The sequence below is a fragment of the Chamaea fasciata genome, unplaced genomic scaffold (genome assembly GCF_029207755.1).
Source record: "Chamaea fasciata isolate MVZ Bird 193981 ecotype frontalis unplaced genomic scaffold, bChaFas1.0.hap1 SCAF_5, whole genome shotgun sequence".
Classification (NCBI taxonomy): domain Eukaryota; kingdom Metazoa; phylum Chordata; class Aves; order Passeriformes; family Sylviidae; genus Chamaea; species Chamaea fasciata.
Genome location: NW_027094090.1, coordinates 73,275,857 through 73,297,463, shown reverse-complemented (window position 1 = coordinate 73,297,463; position 21,607 = coordinate 73,275,857). Strand labels below are relative to the sequence as shown.

Sequence of the window (21,607 nt, the reverse complement as noted above, 5' to 3'; positions counted from 1 at the left end):
AGCTGGTTTAGTAAACACATACGAGATATCTTCCCCTTCTCCTAAAAACAGCTGCAGCAGATACAATAGCAGACTGTCAGATGTGAGACCAAGATGTGAAGTTAAATTAAAAAAACCTGATGAAAATCATTTGTATTCTCAAAGATCCTTGTGGAAATACTAAAATGTTGATTTATGTACACCACAGGGACATCCATGCAAAGGAATGCTTCAGAATTGCTGTGAAGCAGGAGGGCATCTTTGAGGCTGTGAACCTGTATGTGCAGAGGGACTCGTTCTAAAATTTCTATAAAACATTTTACTTCCTTTCAGGTTCTGATTTTATAAAGACTTCTACAGGAAAGGAGGTGGAAAATGCAACCTTTCCCGTTGGCATAGTCATGATGAGAGCCATTAAGGAGTACTACTGGCAAACTGGCTACAAGGTAGTTCTATTTCCTTTGTAGAAGTTAACCAAACAGGCTCACTCAGAAAGAAATAAGAATGTAATAGGATTGATTTGCTAATATATATATTTTTTTTTTACTTTTGTCTTTTCTCCCTTGAAGAACTGTTACTTCATTCCGTAAAAGCTCATGTCATCAAAGTGTTCCCTGCTGCATCTGGATTTGAATTTTGTTTCACCATTTAAGTGGCCATGTCCATCAATAACAGGGCTGACAGTGGCTGACATGCTCCCATAAACCTCAGCAGAGCTATACAAATATAGAGCCATCCAGTCTGTTCAGTGTATACAACTCTATTCTCTGATTTTGTCCTGGCAACCCAAGGGATCCATTTTGCTCTCTCCTCCCTTGCCAGAGAGGCTTCCCAAAGGGACAAGGAGGCAGATCCAGTTGTATCCCATTGCCTGGGATGGAAGGAAGGAGAGAGGGGACAGGGGTTGGAAGAGCATTATGTGCTGGTACTTAATGTTTAGCCATCAGGTCGCTATCAAGTGAGATCAGTGGACAAAGGGGGGATGTACAGCAAAGCCAGTGATGAGCAAAGCCAGTCTGTGCATTCATTCTCTTGCTGAAACATTGAGAAAGGAGGAGATTCCTGCAAGGGCTTAAAGCCACCTCTCACTTCTTTTTTTTTCACTTTCTTGCCTGTTGGATCTGGTGCTGGTGTTCAGCAGTGGGCTTTGTCCTCACCTTCAGCACCAGGGTGGGAAGCCACATTTCTAGCTAAGAGCCTCTCCCCATTTCTGGCCACCCTTCCCTCCTCTCCAGCTTCTCCTTCTGTCCCTTCTGCAAGTGGCCTTGCAAGGGACAGTGTCAGGACATGGGATGAGCAGTGGGATAGGGTTGTGGGGGCTTCAGGACCTGTGGGAGCTGGAGGAACGTGTGACACCAGCTCAGGGCTGTGTCCATCTGCTCTCTGGAGCCATCTAGATGAGGCCAGCATGGACCCCTGGGCTGTCCCCACTCCTCCTTCCCCCTCCTGCCTCTCTCTCTGCCACACAATAATTTGAGCAGCTCCAATAGTTGTTTCTGTGGGAGCACCATCAGTGCCCCAGAGTGAGGCAGATCCCTGGGGGCAGCGGCTCCCCTGGGCACCAGAGCTGTTGCCACAAGTTGGTCCCTGCTGCATTAGCACAGCTTTGTCCCCATAATTGGATATAAATGTTGAATTCACCTTTTGCTTTCAAAGGAGGCATTCATGGTATGAAATGTGTTGCTAAGAGTAAGTGCTTGTGTCCGTGTGCATGTGCGTATCAGTGAATTAGACGTAAACTGACTTTATGTACTTTTATTAACCCAAGACAATATTATCAGTGACAAGAAATTTCTAAATGGTTTCTTTAGCAAACTAATTTTGCTGCTGTAGGGATGCTTTTTAGCAAGGCGTTGCCTGGGAAAAACAGGTTAATACAGAAATTAAACTTCTTCAAGGAAAGGAACAAGTTGCAGAGTAACATTTATTGACTGATAAGCTGTGGTGGTGATATGAAAAGTGTGCAATATAATGGGAAATAATCTTTTCCTGTCATTATTGAAGGACATACATAAATTGGTTTTTCTGTTGGGAAAACCCCCAATCCAGAAAAACTTATTACTTTTAATAATGTAAGGTGAAGAGAAAATTCTTGAGGAGATGAACTTATTAAGCAAAATAATGAAATGCTGTGAAACAGCAGGAAAGTGGTAGCTGGACTTTGTACTGCTCTTGAATTAAATTCCAACCCCCCTTCCTTTCTACCTTTTTATGGCAGTCAGATGTGCTGTTTGGAAAGCTGGTAAATGGAGGAGAGGACAGGCTTGTCTTTGTCAGCTTTTTTTGCAAAGAAAAGAGCTTTCAGAATCTGCTAAAAGGGTTAGGAATTCTGAATGATGGTTTTAATTCTCTTACTAACTCTGTTTCACTTGTTTTTGGCACAGATTGTCTCAAAGAGACGTAGTATTTCTAGGAAGAGATCTAAATTCAAATTTCATTAGGATTTCTCTTCCTGAGGGAAAACACATTCCAACGTTTTTGTTTATTATCTAGAAGATGCTTTTCCCGTTGCTGGGCTTTAAATTCTTTTTGGAAATCTAATGTTAACAGATGTATGCATACACTCACACATCTATTTGTCCATCCACAAAAACACAGTCTTCGTGGTTTGGATTTATCAAGCTTTTCCTGCTTTTGTTCCTTTTAATCTTATTGGAAATATGCCATCATCACAATGCTCCAGCATGAGAGAAGGATTTATTCTGTGTTTGTTGGTCCTGAAATCACTATATAAAACAGATTACCAAACACATTTAAAAACAGATACTTTCTGATTCCACCGTTATATCCATAAGGCACAAAGAAATCCTCAGTGCACTGAGGTTTAGGGAGCTTACATACAAAAACAAAATGGTAGTTCTTGCAGAATGTAAAGGTTGATGGCAGAAAGAAACATAGGAAGAATCACTGTGTGCCACGTGTTGTTCAGATTAAATTATTTTTTTAATCCAGGAAGAATTTTTCCTGATTCTCCTTGCTTTTCAAGAGTTTAGGTAGCTGCTACAGGCCAACATTTTGGCATTTTTGATGAGGGATTTGATAGCTCAGTGTCACAAGCTCTGTCTCAGGACGAGATGTGTTTAAATGGCACATAACCAAAGGACTGGCATAAGGGGTGTATGCCAAGTGCACAGCAGGTCCGTCGTGGCATTCAAGACATGCTTTACCTCAAAGATAAGTTTCACTTGGTGTTTGTGCCTTTGCAGACAGGGCAGTTCACCTTCAGATGTAACACACATCTCACGCCAAGGGCCTGAAAGCACATCCAGCCTGTGGTGGGGGACAGAAGTTTTGCAGTTCGTATGAAGCACAGACCTTTCAAGTTTTTGATGAAGATAGACATAATTTAATTCCCATTTGGAAAATTTTAGTGAAAATTAAACCTCTGGTAGTTTTGAATGTACAGCCAAATCATGTATAACTGTGCTGCACAGACTTTTTATAAAATACCAGCCAGTTCTGAGTCAGCCACCTCACATGCAGCATCTTTAGTGCTATTTAGTGTTACTGTTGTATATTTGTTGTTCTATATTTGGAATTAGATTGGCAGTAGGTGATGATGACATGGGCATGATATGATTATATGCAGATATGACTGGGATATGCAGATATCCCAGTCCTGCCTAAATCCCTTGTACTAGAGGCAAAGTATTCCCATTAGACCTCAAGCCCAGCTCCTGAGAAAGTGCACAGGAGTCAAAAGTATTGCTCCCTCAGGATGAAAATTTTATCTTTGGCTAATGGCTGAGGCTTGATGGCTTCCAATGCTAGTCCGCACCTTGGCCTGTTTGCAGCCAGGTCTTTACCAGGTAGAGCTGTTACATCACAGGCACTTGGAGACTGCAGCTGTACAAACATTGATTGTTCTTCTGGGGTTGCTGTTGGATTCAAATGTGGATTGCACTTATTTTTGTTTTTGTTTTTTTCTCTCTCTCAAGGTTGGATTTAAACCTGCAGGCGGCATTAGGACAGCCAAAGAAGCTATTACTTGGCTAATGCTGGTGAAGGAAGAACTGGGAGTGGAGTGGCTGACACCAGAGCTCTTCCGCCTGGGTGCCAGTAGTTTACTGGGAGACATTGAGCAACAGGTTGGTTGTTGCAGCTCGTGCAGAACAAAAGTAATCTTTCTAAATGTGCTGGCTCACTGCTTCTGTAGAAATGGAACATCCATCTAATTCATTATTAATGACAGGTTCACTTCCAGCTCAGTATTTCTTTAAGTTTGAGCTGTCCTTACAGACATCTGGGGCAGCTGACCATGGTCTGGGCCATGTTTGCAGTGTAAAATTTTACAAAATCTGGGCAAAAAGGGCTCAGTCTGTGCACATACAGACTCTTTTCAAATGCATGGCAGTGCTCTTCCCTTCAATCCCAGCTGTGGCTGAGCCTGGCAGACCCCTCGTGTCCCTGTGCCGCAACTCCTCAGGGTGTATTTCCATTCTGTGGAGAAAATCACATCTCATCCTACATATGGGTGCTGCTGGTAGAGCATTTTTTACATGTTGGTTGTTCCTGGGGAGGAGGTTCCCAATGGGAGGAAAGATTCTGACCTATCTATCCATGATCTACATCAGTGGCACAGGCTATCAACACTGAAGGATGAGTGTAATTGGGAACATTGTAGGGTCATAAGAACTACCAAAACATGAAGGCTTCTGGTCTTGACTCCCATGTTCTTTAAGCCCAGGAGAGGAGGTGATTTTACCTTTAACCCAGAAAAATATCTTGAAAGTCATTACCCTGTTTGTGCTGCTGGGAAAACATGAGGTATAGGGGAATTGGGGGAGGACAAAAGCACCAATCTTTTCCTTTTCCTCACCTTTCCCAGCAACAGAAATACTGACATGTTTTAAGAAATGTTTTAAGAACAGCTGAGAGGTGTCAGGTTAATATTCATGACTGCTGAAAACACCTGGCTCACTCCTGCAATGAGATTGTCTTGCTCCCTCTGCCTCACTCTTGACCTAGAATTATGTCCGTGGTTATGACAGAGCAGCATGAGCTTTCTCTTTGCCACAGCTATCACTGCTGGGTGTTAGAACACAGCCAGTGATTGTGTTGCACCATTTGTTCTGATTCCTTAAGGGTTCTATCTTTTATCTGCCAGGGATTGCACAAAAGCCCCAGCCATGACCAAAGCTCTGCTGTTCTATGCTGTCTAAAAACATAAAATGTCCCAGTCAATATGCACTAAAACAAACATACTGAAATAGTCAAAGCCAGGTGACACAGGAAAGCATTGACTTCTACCTGGCTCTTTCTGAAATCTTAGTTAAGAGCAACTTGAGTCTTTTGCTTTTTACTTTTTCTTTCAAAACACAGCAGCAAGAGCCTTTAGTTCATATCCTACAAACAAATATTTTAAAGGATATTACATCATATTTTATGCACACGCACAAATAAATATCTATCATCCTCATCTGGCATGCCTTTAATTTGTTGCTTCCTTGACACTTGCAGCTTTATAGTCATATATAATTCCATCATAAATTTTCTTTTTTCCTTGCAGATTTTCTATCATGTGACTGGCTCTTATGCACTTCAGCATGAACTGGCAGTGGCTTAGACACAAAACCAACTCAGGATTACTTTCACAAAAGAGGTCTTTAAGCAAACAGCATTCAGAAGTCTTCTGACAACCAAGTGCACATGATAGAATTAAAGGCCTAATTCTCCCTTCTTCATAGTTTATGGTATTTAAAAATATGCTCAAGTCTGCTGGTTGTACTTGATCCAAAAGCAGAAAAAAGTGGCATTTCTGAAATAGTTAAATAGTTCATACATACAGATTTGCAAAGTTAATCTTGCAAAGTTCCTCAGACCAGCCTGAAAAGCTCATTAATGGCAATGCTGAAATACTATGAAAAAGATTTAGGTGGCCTGGTAACACTTTGCAGTCTCAGAATATGAAATATCTATGAAATGTTTCAGATTGCTAATTAAAAGCTACTGATCTTGGAATAGATTTCCATTGACCTCAGACAAAATCTTCTGGCACAGATGTGTTGCACTATTAATTGTTCTGTTGATTCAGTTTCAACCATTGTAACGGGAAAGAAGAATGAAACTTGGCTATTACTTCTCTTTTATAAAATGTCTTCTGTAACAAAAAAAAAAAAAAAAAAAAGGCAACCAGACCTCTTTTTTATTTTTTGTATTTTCCCCCCCAAACTTGGGCACAGACATCCATATTTAGACCCTTGAATAAAAGTGGCTTGATTTCTAGAACAGCTGAGTATCCACAGTTGCTCCTGAAGTTAATGGGAGCTCTGGGTGATCAGAACAACTGAAAATCAAGCAGTCTCTATATAGGTGCCTGACTATGCATTCAGGGGCCTATTTTTAGGCATTTCGCTCTTAAAATTTTAGTCTAACTTGCTTAGAAGCTTCAATTCCTGTCTCCTGTCATTTTAAAACACATTCATGCAAATCTTTCCATTTTAATGTAAGGGGGTTTTACTGTCAGTTTGCAGGTGTCACTGCTAGGCTGGCTGAACTTCAACTTTGCCATTCCAAAAGAAATACTTTACTTTAAAAGATGATCTGAATTGTGTCCTGTAGAGGGTTTAATGCTTTAATGTAAAAAAAAAAAAAACAAAACCAGAAAAACCCCAAACTTTTTTCAGAGCACATTAAGAACAATACCCAAATCACCAACACCTTTTGAATATCAGCCTGGAGCTAGTAGATTCATTATATCAGAACTGCATTCTGCTCGCTAACCAGAGTTGTACTAAAAACTTAATTATCTTATCATCATGACTAGTCTCACTGACTTAAGTAGGTCTCATCATGGAAGTAAGAGGAGGAGGAGGATTTTGCTGTAAATCAACCTACAAGGTGCATTTATTACAAAGAGATTTATTGTAAAGATAATAACTCTGTTATTTATCTGGCTGTACCACCTGAATCACTAGAGTGCTACAAAACACCTTGGACAGACAGGAAAGCTGATTAGGAAAAAAAAATCAAGAAAAACAACTTATACAGAAAGCAAAATCCTATATGAAGTGCTCAGAATTAAAAATGGGTCTTAATTTCTCAGGAAATAGTTCATCCAAGGCTTTCAGTCTTTTTCTGCTTTAAGTCTCAACACAGAAGGTGAGGCTGAGCTGTGACTCTGTTTTCACGTTTGTTTTCCTGAAAATGGCCCATTTTTACCATGAGTTTTCTTTCTGATTTCATTGCCAATTTCATCAAGGAAAAATCCAAGTGCCTGTCTGCCTATGGAGGGGAAAATTCTGCTGCTGAGCTTTCAGAAATACAGAAATCTCTCTTGCAATAAGTCAGCTCCCACCAGGTTTTTGTCAGTCTGACCCTCAGCCATGCTCTCCCAGCCACCACACACTGGATTTTGCTGCTCAAGCTCTAGAAATGTTATTAAATGTTTTAAATGTCCATACTTTCATAGCAGGAAGTAATGCCACTTACAAACCAAACTTTTTTGTTGTCGGTTGTCTTTCGGACAATTATGGTGAAGATAGAAACTATTTTTTTTGGAGATGCTTTAGTTTCTAGGTGGAGGACTCTGTGTAGTTCCTTAAAATTAATGGAGATCCAACTTTGCCACCTCACTGTGTAAGGTGAGTCTCTGAGAACTGCCTCACTGTCTCCATGGGAATTGTGTTGATGAAAGAAGTTGCCAGGAGGAATCCTGTCGACAGTTTTGATGTGCACATGGGCTGCTGGTGGTGACTTCAGGGGTGAAAGCTCTGTTTGCAGAGGGAGAGGTTCCTGAAGAGTTGAGGATTGCCACTTCTCCATGAATGTTAAAAACGCACCTATGTGAAATACTGTGCAACTCCAAGCCAACCGTTGTTTTCAGAGAAGCTGGACTGGAATGTAGTTTATACATTTTTTTTTTTCTGCTGAAACTATTTGTCAAAAAAGAAAAAAAAAAGTAACAGAGTCTGTAAACACATCCAAATAAAGATGATTCTGGTTTGGGGGTTGTTCTTTTTTGAGGAACAGAAACACTGAACAGAAGGCTCAGTGTTTCAGAGCAGCTGGTTGTCTTTGTTTTACTCCATGGTGATTCAAGTTATATTCACATTGTCTGTGTCTGTGGGCCACCAACACAGCCCAGAGCCTTGTCTCTCACCCCTCCTGCAGAAGCTGCTGGTACCAGCCAAGAATTACTCTGTGGACAGCCCTGGGTGATGTGAGGGGTTGAACCTGGGCCAGGGATGCCATCAGGAGCAGCAAGGGACCGGGCTGGGGACAGGGAATGAAGCTTATCCCAGGGGCCTGTCCAGGAGACTGCTGCCAGCTGAGCAGGTATGAGATCCATCCTGGGATGAGGCAGGGCTGGAGGGCAGCTGAGCAGGGATGAGATCCATCCTGGGATGAAGCAGGGCTGGAGGCCACCTGAGCTGAGTGGGGTTGCTGGGCAGGGCCAGAAGCATTCCCAGGCTCATGCCAGCACTGAGCCTGTGAGAGAGCCAAATACCGGGACTCCCCTAAGTTGTGAGCTGAGGTTGGAGGTGGCATGGCAGGATCTTCATTCCCACCCACCAGGAGCTGGGAGTGCTCACAGTGTGGGCTCCTAGGCTTGCTGTCCTTCACCCTAACCCTTCACTGCCCTTTTTTCCACCTTTCCCATCTTTTTCCTGCTGGCCATTTGCTGCTCTTCAGCTGCGGTCAGCTGAAGTTTGTGGAGGCTGCAGCAGCAGACAAGGACCTGAACTCCTGGGAAGCGTGCAGCTCCGTCACTGCGCAGACTTTGGGAAAAGTTCAGATTTAGTTCTCTGCTTCAGGCCATTAGAAAAGGAACAGGCAATTATGCACTCATGTCTAAATATATTTCAGAGTGTAGCATATGTTTTGTGCAAGTCAGTCTTGTATACTAATTTATTATTTTTATAACACTTATTCATTTAGGATTTTAAATAGCTTCATTTTGTAGACCACATTACTTTGCAAAGAAGAGAATAAATTCAAGAAGAAAGTAAAGTAGAAGCTGCAAATCTAGAATATTCTGCATCAGCTTATTTACTAGAAGAGGGAATTGGGAGAGAGGGTAAGCTTTTTTCCTGGTTTGTAGGAAACAAAGATATTAAATAGTAATTATATGTGAAGTGCACATATCAGCTGGGGCAAGTAATACTTTGATATCTTTATTTCATCAGTCATATAAGTTCATTCTTTCATTTCCTTTGTGAAGCAGGGAACATACATTATATACACCATAGCACATGCCACTGAGACAGAAAAAAGTGATCTACTTTTAATTTTATTTTGCGCAGTTGGAACTTTTGACTCCTCGCCTCTCTTGGGGAGAAAAATCCCCACGAACAACAACAGCAAGTTTTCTCCAAATCTTGATGAGCTTTTGCTGAAATCACAGCTGGATATGTATTGTGTGGGGTAGGAGGAAAAGGAGAAAACTGCTTTTATTTAGGTGCAACCTGCCCAGGAGAGGAAGAATATTGTCCTTCCGGTCAGTCCTTATGTAACAGGGCAACCAGAGAGAAGAGTATTCTTATTATGTAAAGACATCATTGGTAAAATTACTGATTGCCTGTTACTATTAAAGTCCCAGAAAGTCAGAATAATGCTAAATTAAGAGGTGGATAAGACTTACAAAGAAGCACCAATAATGTTTGCAGTCCTTGCACTCCTTAAAATCAGGAGTAAGTGGGTGATGGCTGCAAAAGAATACAGCAAAGCTCTCTTGAGGCATGAAAGTTTCAGATCTCTGAGATCACAGGGAGTATTTGAAAACACTGAATTGAGGAAGCATAAATTTAAAATCGCTTCTTTAGCTGAGATGAAAACAAAGGGCTTTTAAAGCAATGTTAACAAAGTGAGGAAGCCATACTGGAAATGACTACATGTGTTTTCTCAAGTCTTGCTTTCTCTATGGGAGGAGTAGAGGAATCACAGAATCACAGAATGGGTGAGGTTGGAAGGGACCATGGCTGGCCCAACCTGCCTGTTCCAGCAGGGCCATCCCAGAGCACACAGCGCAGGATTGTGTCCAGAGGGGTCTGGAATATCCCCAGTGAGGGAGACTCCACAGCTTCTCTAGGCAGTCTGTTCAGTGCTCAGTCACTGCACAGGAAAGTTCTTCCTCATGTTCATATAGAGCTTCCAGAGCATCAGTTTCTGCCTCTTGCCTCTTGTCCTCTTGCTGGGCACTGCCAAAGCAGGGCCTGGCCCATCCTCTGACACTCTCCCTTCAGATTTTAATGGACATTGATGAGGTCTCCTCTCAGTCGCCTCTTCCTGAAGCTGAACAGGCCCTTTGGTGATGAGCATCATCTCTATACACTACAGCAACCAAACCCTATGACGGATGATGATTTGTCCAGAAGGATGAGGGAAAGCTTCATAACCTGATTTTTCCATTTTAGTAATAGCATGAGCTCTGCTGTCTTTTCAAAGTCTTAAAGGAGTTCTCACCTCTTTGCTAGTTAACAACACAAGCAAATGAGCAAATCAGGCAGCCAGTTCCCTCCCTGTGTCTGGGCCAAGGCTGTTTTGGTAGTGCCATGGGTTGGTGTGATGGTTATGGCTTCTTTTCTGCCAAGGTTGGGAGCCATGAGCTCTAACTAGCAAGTTAGAAAACAAAGGTAAAATGGAGCACCTCTCTGTCTCTACAAGGTCTTTTCGAGGACAATCCATCCAATTATGAAATGCCACCTAAATTATTTTTACTTTAAACCCAATAACTAACCACTTGAAATCTGCAAGCAGACTCTATCAACCGATTACAGAAAACCACCCAAACTCATGAAGAAGAAGGAAGAAGAAGGTGAAGAAGAAGGACTTAGACATCGCCTTAAATCCTCCATATTGCCCCCCACGCACCACTGTATACCAAACCCCCAAACTCTCAGTTTCCAGAATTCCAACAGGTTAGGGGTCCCTGCCACTGTCACAACCTGGAGAGGAAGTGGGCTGGTGGAGGAGCTGGGTGAGCTTCACCTCTGAGCCCGCCAGCTGCAGCAGCCAGCCCATGCTCTCACTGCCTGAGAGGCTGCTCTGGGGCTGGAAAGTGCTGAAACCTTCTGTAGTCATTACTAGTCTGTTGAGAACTCTTCGTTTTCACCCTAAAGCTCAGACCTGAGCAACCAGCTCCTGAGGAGAAGGTGAGGAATGCGTAATGCTCCACGATTTAATTTAATTACACGTAAGATGATTAAGGATGTTATCTCCATTTCCAGGGGAAATGAAACATTCAGGCAGCATCATGTCAGAAGGCTGAAGGCTGGCATGTCTCAGTGCTGGCTGCTTTCTGCTGCCTTCTCCAGGGTGTGAGGCTTTCTTCAAAGCACAGGCACCACAGCTGACCCAGAGCGTGATTTCTTGGTGAAACTTTTTTAAAGGCATGAACTGAAACATGAGAAGCAAAGGACGACTATGGGGGCTCTGAACTAGAAGGGCTTTGTGTTCTAGTTAGCACATATCTGTCCAATTAAAAAAAAACCCAAAAAACAACCCATGAATGCCTCCACCCCGTGTGATAGCAGCTGTAACGAGGCCTCTGGGACGGCTGTGATGGGAGGATGTAGATAAAGGAAAAACAGAGGGGTGTAAAGAAAAGTTGTGAGGAGTAAGGGAGATCATTGCCACCACTGTTATTGCACTGTTATTGCTATTGAAGTATAATCTTTTGTGATCTCTTTGGAACAGGAAGTAAATAATAAAACACAAGGGAGGGAAAAAATTAAAATAAATGCAGCATGCGAATGCATGTTAAAACAGATGTCAGATTAAAAATAACTGAAAAAGAAATTCTACTGTAGGGGGAAAAACTGCTTTTTCCTTCAACATTTTATATTCCACCTTCATTAGGCGAAAAGTGAAAGAGCTGTAAAGGAAAAGGGGAACTTTTGTGGTTTCCCTCTGAATGTTAAGAAAAGCCTAATGCAGGCACAGAGGGGAGGCTCTGTGGTTCATGGTGCTGGAGCAATTCTCCGGCTGAAGCCCAGAAGTTACAAGGATGTTAAATAGATGCTGTGTGTGCCTAACTCTGGGACTTGGAGCTTTAAACCTGCAGTGCTGCACATCCAGGTGGTTTCATCCTCTCCATCCTCCTTCCCTTAGTCCCTTCAGGGTTGACAAGTCCTCTAATGTTGTAAAGAAATAAACCCTGTGTTCTGGTAGGATCACATCATCCAGTAATACCCCTCTAACTATAGATCCAGGCACCAGGGACTGACTTCTGGTTTCTTCAGCACTTTTAAACGGGTTATTTCAGTGTTTGATGACAGCAGAGGTGGGAACATCTACACAGACACATATTTTCCCCCACATGGCAGCCCAGACCGCACCCTTCCTCAGAGATAGGAAATGCTCACAGAATGCCTGTGCCAGTCCATAAATCAATGTCATCCCAGGCCTCTTCTGCTAAATGTGCTTCAGAACGCCCCCTAAAAACTCATGATCTGACAAGTGACCTGCCCTGCACCTGTTAAAAGCTCAAGGAGCTTTAAATAAATACCTGAAGACATTCTGAGGCTGGACAGTAAGCCATTTCTCGGAGAGCTGGCATGGGTTGCTTGGCTTCTTCAGGTCAGCTAATGAAATGGGAATAATCTTTACATGGTTTCCTTCTTTATTTCTGAGTGTGGAATGCAGGTTTAAATGAAAAAGGCACAGCTCTGTGACTAATGTCTCAGCTTACAGAAAGAGCTAGAAATGACAGATATCTTTGGCTGCTCTTATCGTGCAGATGTCCAACATATTCAAAAAACTTGATGGGATCCAGTGTGACTATATTCCTGCAGTGATTGAGAAAAATATCTTTACTTTTCTCTACCATTATCCTGAGCAAATTCCCACAACTCACATTTCTTTAAGACAAGATGAGGAGGTGAGGAGGAGGAGGCAGCTGAGACAGAAGAAAAGGTATCCCCAGCAGACTGAAGTCAAAGCTGTTTCATAACTTCTGAAACATTTCTTAAGCTTGCCCTGACAATGCCAGGTAAGATCCCAATGCAAGATCCCTAAGAAGAGCTGCTGAGGAGTAGCATAATCTTGACATTGTGCTGGTTTAGGATTTGCCAGAGAGGAAGGAGCAGATGTGGCCCAAAGCAACTCCACACAGCCAGACAGGGTGAAAGGGGCATGTTAGCAACACAGGAGGGTACAGAGCTGCTTAAATGTGTTGTGTGAGACTGCAGGGAAACCAGCATTTTCAGAGAGTATGGACAGACTGTCCTTGAAGACACAGCAAGGATGTCCCCAGTAGCAATGACCTCCCCACCAAAGTTGTGCAGGCAGAGGTTTTCAGGAGGTCTCACCTGTCCTCTTCCCTCTGATCTAATTTCAATCACTGCCCACCCCTGCTTCTCTAGAAAAAAAAAAAATCCTCTTGACCTTCTGCTCTGAACAGACAAATAAATACATAAATAAAAGTCACTTCAACTGCAGAGAAATATCTATCCACTCCTCACTGAGTATGTGTTCCCTGAGCTCTCTCCTCCAGTGGAAATTCCTTTGTTTAGTGTTAATTTCACTTCATTTTGCTGATCGTGGCTGCCATTGTCTCCATTAGGGGGCCTCAGAGCAGTGTGTTACAGTGTTTTAGGATTGGATTTAAACCTCTATATGTACTTTGGGCCTAATTTCCTGCTGTATAGCTCTCCTGAACTCAATGGGGTGTAAAGCTGGTGCAACACACGGAGAGAGCAGAAAAAAAGTGCTGTGCCTAAGAATACATCAGTGCTTTGGGTTTTGCTGACGAGATTAAGAAACGCTGAGATGCTAAGAGAGAATTTTAAATACACGTGTGACAGGTGAGGCAGATGAGTAAGTTAATTGCTGCCCATGTGTTTGAATACAGTGTAATTGGTCAATAGGGTTTGTTTCCAGAGAACAGGAGTGAAGTGCATGAACAAAGCACAAATAGAGCTTTAAATCCTTCCTCAGAAATTACACTTATTCCAGGCAGAAGTTGGAGGTCTCAAACACTTATAAGAGTCATAAACGTTTTATTCTCCATTATGCTCCAATTGTGACACTGGCAAGCTAATTGCTTGGACTGAAATTTTCCGGGTAGGTGTCTTTCTTGACTGAATTTCCTTACAAAAGGAGTGTCAGAAGTTAAAGCTGAATAAAAATAAGGAGTGGGCTGGGAGTTTTCAGCCCACGCCTAGAAACTGGGGCAGTTGAGATCTGTGGAATTTCAGTGTTTCAGAGCATGAACCTGTGCCAAGGAGAAGAACGGTCCTGCTGCTCAGGATCTGCCTTTGTGGTGCCAGGCAGAGTGGAATTCCATCAGCAGGCAAGAGCTGGACTGGAAGGGGAGGAAGGCACTGGCACAGGTTAGAGGAATAAAGGAAACAGGGAGTGCCAGAGGGAACAGGTGAAGTGGAAGGAAAGGCATGGGGGGGAAATGACTCAGAAGCCTTAGATGCAGAGCAAGAGTGAGGTGATCCAAGAAGAGTGGAAGTGAACCTGCCAGAAACACAGTTCCTTGTCTGGAGAGGAGGAATACTAGGACCGAGAGAAAATGGTTCACAATCAATCTCCCACCAGTTCAGTTTTGGGAATGGCTGGGAGACAGGCAGATAGACCAGGAAACAACGTTGTCACTGATAGTTATAAAGATTGAGAGATGATTACACGGGCAACCTAGTCTTTTATAACTTTGAAATGCTTTGCCCTCCAGACCTCAGTGTTTATTCCTTATTTCCTGTCACATGTGGTAAATTTAATTCATCTGGGCAATTAACTCATTGAGGCAGGGATTGATTGTTTGGTCCTGTTTTCACACAGCCCTTGCTGGGATGTGTTGTGGTTCTTGGCTGGAGCTTTTGCACGTCATGGAAGCAAAAGTGTCCATGGAGGTAAATTTGAATTCCAGCAGTGGAGGAGAATGATTTGATACAATGTGCTGGGTTTATATCAGAGGCACCAGCAAAAATAGCAAAGGGGGAGTTTAGGATGAGTGCCAACAAGTCTTTCTGTAAGTCATTATCTTGTTTGGAGCCCACTGGGGAGGCAGCAGGAGCCCCTTAGCTGGGACCCAACTCAATGCAAGAGGGCCATGTTCAGAAAGCACAAGCCTACACAGGGGCACAGATAGGTCTTGTGGGTCCACTCCATCTTTAACTTTTCAGATCCTGTACAGCCTTCACCAAAAGCTGGCACCAAGGAGTGTCAAAAGACAGAATACAAATTCATGGCCATTTCTGGAGCTGCAAACTATGAAAAGAAATCAAGTTGTTCTCATCCGTGGACTGAAATTGAGAGTACATTCTAATCCAAAAGGATCCCAGCTCACAGAGTGCTATATGAAAATCTTATAAAGCACTGCAACACTCCATAAATAATTTTCAAACAAGAAGCTTTTTGTTTCAGTGATGGCAATACTAAAAAGGGAGAATGGCAAATAGCCGTCAAGAAGAGGCTGAAACGCTGAAGCACTCTGTGCTGATGTTAACTTTAATCACTGCAAGAGTTACACCCAGAGTTATCAGTCATTTATTAGAAGCTGCAGATGATCATTGCAGAGGTTTAGATTAACAAGGACTGAAGCCTGGTGCTGTGCCAGTGGGGTGCCACGTGACGGGCAGCCCATGGAATAAACATTCTGGCACATCAGAGCACTATAAATCCTCCAAATGAAAGAAATTAAAAAGCCAGGAGCAATTTTGAAAATGATTTATGATTGGAGGTGCACTTAGGAATGCTTTTATTGTCACAGGAACATCTCCTTTCACATTCTTAAGGTGACAGACCCACTCTGTTTCCCTCTGGATTTCTTGGGCTACCCTGTGGATGTGAGCACCACAGAAGGGGGCTGGGGGTTGGGGGGCATATGGGCACTTTAGAAGCATCCCCTGAGTTGTGAGGGTTGACTTTGCCTGAGGGTGAGAGAACTGCAGATCCATTCTGACATTTTAAGTATGAGAAAAGACACCAATTGTGGGGTGTTTTTAAATTTTTTTTCCTTTTACATCTATACCATAACCGTGTTCTTAAGTGCACATATAAACATTTTATAGTGTGGATTTGGAATAACACTTGAAAAATAAACTTAAGAATAGTTCCTAAGCAGAAGGTATTCTTATCAAAATAGCAGTCTGTTGCAAGTCAGCCCTTTGCTCCATACGTAAAAGATGCAGCACTATCTGTTAGTGTTCTGCTGGTGTAAATATTGCTGAATGTTTTGCTAAAATACAATTCTAGCGCTGATATAGATATGTTTTCTTAAACAAAAAGTGCTTTCACAACAGAGTGAAAGGCGAAACACTCTGGTTTGCAGGCAGAGTACTCTCTTGGTTATCCAAGGAAGAGCAGTGGCAATGGGAGTGAAGGCTGGGATATCTGGTAAATCCAAGATTTGGGCATGTCGGGTAATCCTGCCCCAAGCCAGTGATACCCTAGGCCATGGACACAAACTCCCTGCACCTTTCCTGCCTGCCTGGCTTCTGCTCTGGGCATGGCTTCCCTGCTTGGCCTCTTGTTCTTCTGGGGTGGCAGAGGGGTGTCCCAGTGGGCTGCCATGCACAGGAACGCAGTGTTGGAATACACTTGGATTAGAAGCCCCACGTGGTCATTACTGTCCCCAGATGGATCAAAGCTTTAAAGAAGTCAGCATGGGTGATGATTTCAGGTAAAGCCTTGAACATCTCCCAGTGCTGCCTGCCTTCTTTAGTGAATGTGGATACCTGTATCGATCTACAAACATTTCCTCCACACGATCTCACAGTTGACTCCTTAGAAAGGGTTAACTTTGCATCTGTCTCCTGATCTTTTTGATGTTCCCATCCTGGGGCAGTGCAGCATAACAACTTTTATAACTTGGTTGGAGGTCGGCTCTTCAAAGGCCAGCAGCTCAGGAGCTGCCTTATAAAACTCTGCATGTGTTTGCTGAACGTGACTTTTTCTGTGCTGGGCATTCAACTCCCGCAAGGTTCCCTCACCTTTCTGGGGAGAGCCCCTGACATCCCCAGCCCAGCAGGGCAAGGAGGGCCCCCTCCCTGTGGACACACACCCTGAGTGGACTGAGAGTTCATGGAACATAAAACTGCACGTGCAGCCTTGTGGGGTCCCTCTGCACCCTCCTGTAGGGAAAATGTAGTGGGAGCCTTTTGGGGATTAGATGTGGAAGGCTCTCTTTGAATTTACAGGTATTTATTTACATTTTGAAAGCATCTTGTGCTGTGGTTTATCTGTTGTGGTGCCGATATTGACCCTGGATTTATAGTTCACTGATTGCCAGTTAATTACACGCCATTAATAAATCAGTAACTTGCGTTGATCCTGATTTGCTCTAAAACATACGAATTGAGCAGCTTTTCCCTGCAACAACACAAATCTTTCTCTGTCCACTTCTGAGAAATAAACCAATGAAGTTGTAAAGCAGCTCCCCTCTGCCATCCACCAAATTCAGCTATCTCTTTGCACCTATCAGACCTCATCCACCATGGTGAGCAAAAGGGGCAGAATGGGAAAAAGAGGAGCTGGACACTAAAGATGATGTTTAAATGGCTTAAAGAGGACTTTAAGCCATCCAGGACTGCTCTGTGCTAAGCCTGAGCTGAGGCACTGCACACTCCTGACTTCCCTGGCTCTTGTAGGGAAGACCAGGTGTTTGCTCTGTGCATCCAGGCCAGCCTTGATCTCTCTTACCAATTTACTGCCAAGGCTGCTGAACAGTGGCTGCTATGACATTAATAGATTCCTATTTAAGGATAAAAGAAATAAATATTGAAATAAAAAAATAATAATAAAAATATTATTATCTATAAATATATAAATAAATAAACCAGGGAGAAATTCTCTGTCTGCATAGTAGGTTAATGTTCCTCCCTTTTTTGGTAATTTGGATTTGATTTAGAAATGCTAAGCCATAATTTTAACAGAAGAGGTGCTGCCAGAAAGGCAAGGTGGAAGAAAAATTGTTTTAATCCTCGTGTTGCATTTAAGGCAACAATATGAGTAGATTCAGTGAAGGACACTTTAGCATGGATCAGCTCCACAAGAAATTCGCCATCATAGGTAGAAGAGCATGTCTGCACTGTGATGGGGGCTGTGATCCCCCCTACACACCCCCAGTTTGTATTTCAGCACTGGGACCTGAACAGGGAAATGTCTGGGTTTGCCAGGGGCTCTGCCCCATAAAATCTGCACCAAACCTGCCCGTGGAGGGACGGAGAGATCTCTGCTCTCAGAGAGCTCTGTGGGACGTGTGCCTTGTCTTGCAGGGCTCTTCCCTGCCTGCCTGCCTCCCTCGCCCAGCCCATCAACACTCCAGCAGGAGCAGGGGATGCCATCAGGCACAGTTATTAATGCACAATGCAAGTGCCATGTGTGATTGTCTGCGAGTGCTCCAGTGCTTTATGCAAGGCAGATTTAGGGATTTCGCTGTAAAGTCGTTTTAAACTCTGAACTAATGGGTAGTTTGGCAACAGCTTCTACGTATGAAATCATTATTAATTCCTTTAGTACCATAATAACATTGATTTAGATGAACTCTTACAACATAGAAATTGTATAGTATTTAGCTGTAATTAACGTCCCCTAATTAGGAAGTGTTGCCAAGTAGTTTTCTCTGCTGGCTCTGTTGTACTTAAGTGCAGCTGGATGAAAATTAACCACAAAGGGAACAGCTTGTGTTTTATGTGAAGTTTGCCTTTGATTGATTAAAAAACTATTCCTTAGTACTTTATTTTATTATCAAAGAGGGTGCATTGGATTATCAGTGTTACAAAGAGACACAAAGTCCACATGCCATAAACTACACACACATTTTGGGTAGCATTTAAGCCCAGTGACATATCTGCACATTCAGAAAATTCACAGATTTATTTTGTCTCAATAGGACAAGTTACCATAATAAAAACAAATTGATTTTAATGTTTCTGTCATTAATAAAGTCTGTAGAAATTGAAGCAGAATTAGCACAATTTAATGTCCACTCAGAGGAAAGAGTCATGCACTGCAAGCTGAGAGGCATTTGTTGATGTGAAAAATGCTGACATTTTTGGAAATTCAAATTATAAATGAAATACTGCTGTCAGTTTACTGTGCAGCTTTGTAGCATATGGTGCTTCTGCTGGTGGGTGTTATTTCAAAGTTTGCAAATCACACCATGAGAGTGTCCCTCTGGTGAGCTTTTGCAACGCTTAGCAACTGTGAATCAAAAGTGACAGTACAGAGGAAGAGGGGCTAAAAAAAAAAGAATTCTCTCTCTCTAAGTTGGTAGAACAAAGTACACAGTAAGTACAAAATAATACATTTTTACAGGGGAAAAAAAAGGGGGCCAACATGCCAAAGCTAAAGGAGACCATGCCTCCACTCCTGCAGGATAATGCACAAAGTCTTCTAAATTGTTAAAATAAAAATATGGTTTGTGTCTCCCAGTCTCTCTGACTTTGCTATGGCGAGAGAATGAAAGCAACTGGCAGGTATGACCTATAATGATTCACTTTTAGAATTAGGAGAGTTGCTGCAAGACATAATGCAATCCCCTCAGATGGTCCAGAAGTTTCTTTTATCCATCTCTGAAAAAAGTTCCTACGACCATAGAGTAGCATTTGCCATTTGAAAAGCATTGTCCATCCAAGGCTGGCAACACAGAGGAAAAAAAAATAATCAGAAAAAAAATTAGGTTCTCTACTAGCCCAGCAGTGTGGATTCCAACTAGGCTGATAATTCACAGGGAAGATAAATTTAAATAACTGAAATATGAAGATATCCTTCATGATGGTTTTCAAGACTCTGCCACCCAGTGACTCTTTTAATGTGCATTTCCACTATCAAGGAGTGAACTTAAAACTTGGATTCACTGTGGTTTGATCTGACCCAGGTTGGTACTTGCTGTTCTGCTCCAGGTAGTGACTTTTGGCACCAAGGTGGAACTGTGGCTGTGAGGTACAGACCTCATCAATTTGCCAATCAAGCTGGCTGAGAATAGAAAGTGATGGGGCTGTCAGTAGCAGTTCAAGCATAAGCAATTCTAAACTAAGCAATTTGGAAATTTAAATAGTTTTAATGACCAAGATTCTCTATGTTGGCCCTTAATTACTGCAATGTCAATTCAGCTGAAAATTGCCTTTCCTAGGTAATGATAATTCTTAGAAAAGTCTTTGCTTATACACCCACCCATAGCACTCATTAAGTCAAGCTCCTTCCTTTTGTCTGAAGAGCTGTCAATTTTATGTGACATCACCAATCATTTGCCATCTAAAAAATCTCCAGGCTGTCTAGCTGAAGGCAGGTTTCTTCTGTCTCAACTGCAATGCAGCCCAGCCTACTGTTAGGAGCAATGTTGCACCAGATGAGTGTGATGAGTTGCTCCACTAAATGAAGAGTGACTCAAATTTGGTTGTTGGCAGCTGGGACCCATGAAATACCAGTGTGTGTTTTACATGTGATGGGACCCCTCTCTGTTCCACACACTGGATTTCTTATCTTTCTTTTGCAGCAATCTCCAATTTCCAATTCATCACTATCAGATTACAGCTGTCTGTGTTCATCTGCACTGGTGGACATCACTAGTGGTTTTCTTTCAGCAAGAAAAAACATGAGAAAGAAGCAAAACCACCTCCATCACCTGAATGTGTTATCAATAGTCCACTGTCATTGCAACCCATGTCAGATTTTTTTTTTTTTTTCCCAAGAAAAGGCCAGCAGCACCTTGCAGCTGTGGCTGCAGAACAGGAATGCTTCCTTTCCCTCTTCATGTAAACCTGGAGCAGGTTTTGCCTTGTGTGTTCATATGAGTAATATGGAATTCCATGGAAACCAGGAAAAAGCACCAGCAGCTCCAGCACACAGTGCAGTCCTTGGGGTGTCCTATACAGGGCCAGGAGTTGGACTCAATGATCTGATGGGTCCCTTCCAACTCAGCATCTTCTGTTCTATTCTATTCTATTCTATTCTATTCTATTCTATTCTATTCTATTCTATTCTATTCTATTCTATTCTATTCTATTCTATTCTATTCCCTTCCCTTCCTATTCCTATTCCTATTCCTATTCCTATTCCTATTCCTATTCCTATTCCTATTCCTATTCCTATTCCTATTCCTACTCCTATTCCTATTCCTACTCTGACTCCTACTCCCATTCCATTCCATTTTATTCCATCCCATTCCTATCCTGTTCTATTCTATTCTATTAAAAAAAGAGGAAATGGACTCTGGTTTTGGTTTCAAAAAAGAAGAGGGTTTCTTACATGCTGCTTTGTTGACCACTACTCCTCTCACCAGTCCCGAATGCTGAATGTGGCATTCTGCCACATCTGTAACAGCTGCATAAGGGTTGCAATCAAATTCTTACAGTCAGAGCAGTTGCTCACTAGTTTTGATGCAACTTACTTTTTCACCCTGCTTCTAATTCTTGGCTTGTACACAGTGAAATAGGAGGGGCCTTAGGCACTGAAAAAACCCACAAGAAAACAGCCCTCAATAAATCCCCTTAAGGGCCCATTTTAATTCTGCTTATGATCTTGATGTGCAAGTTCTTACCCTGCTATTCCCCTAGAAGCAGTTTATTTCTGTCTGCCAGCACTGCCAAAGTGACAAAATCCCCTTTCCCACCCACCATGTAATTGCTCTGTTGATGCCCTTCCCACACATGCCTGTAGAAAGAAAGCTCTCACTTTATTTGCACTGCTAAAGTGAATAGCACCTCTTTCCTCCCTCCCTCCATGTGGCTTTCAAACA

General features: G+C 42.5%; 1 protein-coding gene across 2 annotated transcripts in view; it reads left to right on the top strand.

The window, feature by feature from the left end:
* DERA (deoxyribose-phosphate aldolase) overlaps positions 1-7,924 on the top strand; it is a 46,093-nt gene extending 38,169 nt beyond the window's left edge. Inside the window, exons 7-9 of one of the 2 annotated variants that reach the window (XM_066184450.1) lie at positions 313-425; positions 3,918-4,067; positions 5,489-7,924. In XM_066184450.1, coding sequence (XP_066040547.1) covers positions 313-425; positions 3,918-4,067; positions 5,489-5,545 — 320 coding nt within the window. In that variant the 3' untranslated portion in view covers positions 5,546-7,924. Of the gene's footprint in view, positions 1-312; positions 426-3,917; positions 4,068-5,488 lie in introns of those variants that run through there. The other variant, XM_066184451.1, reaches the window with a different exon arrangement.
* Positions 7,925-21,607: the final 13,683 nt, after the last annotated feature.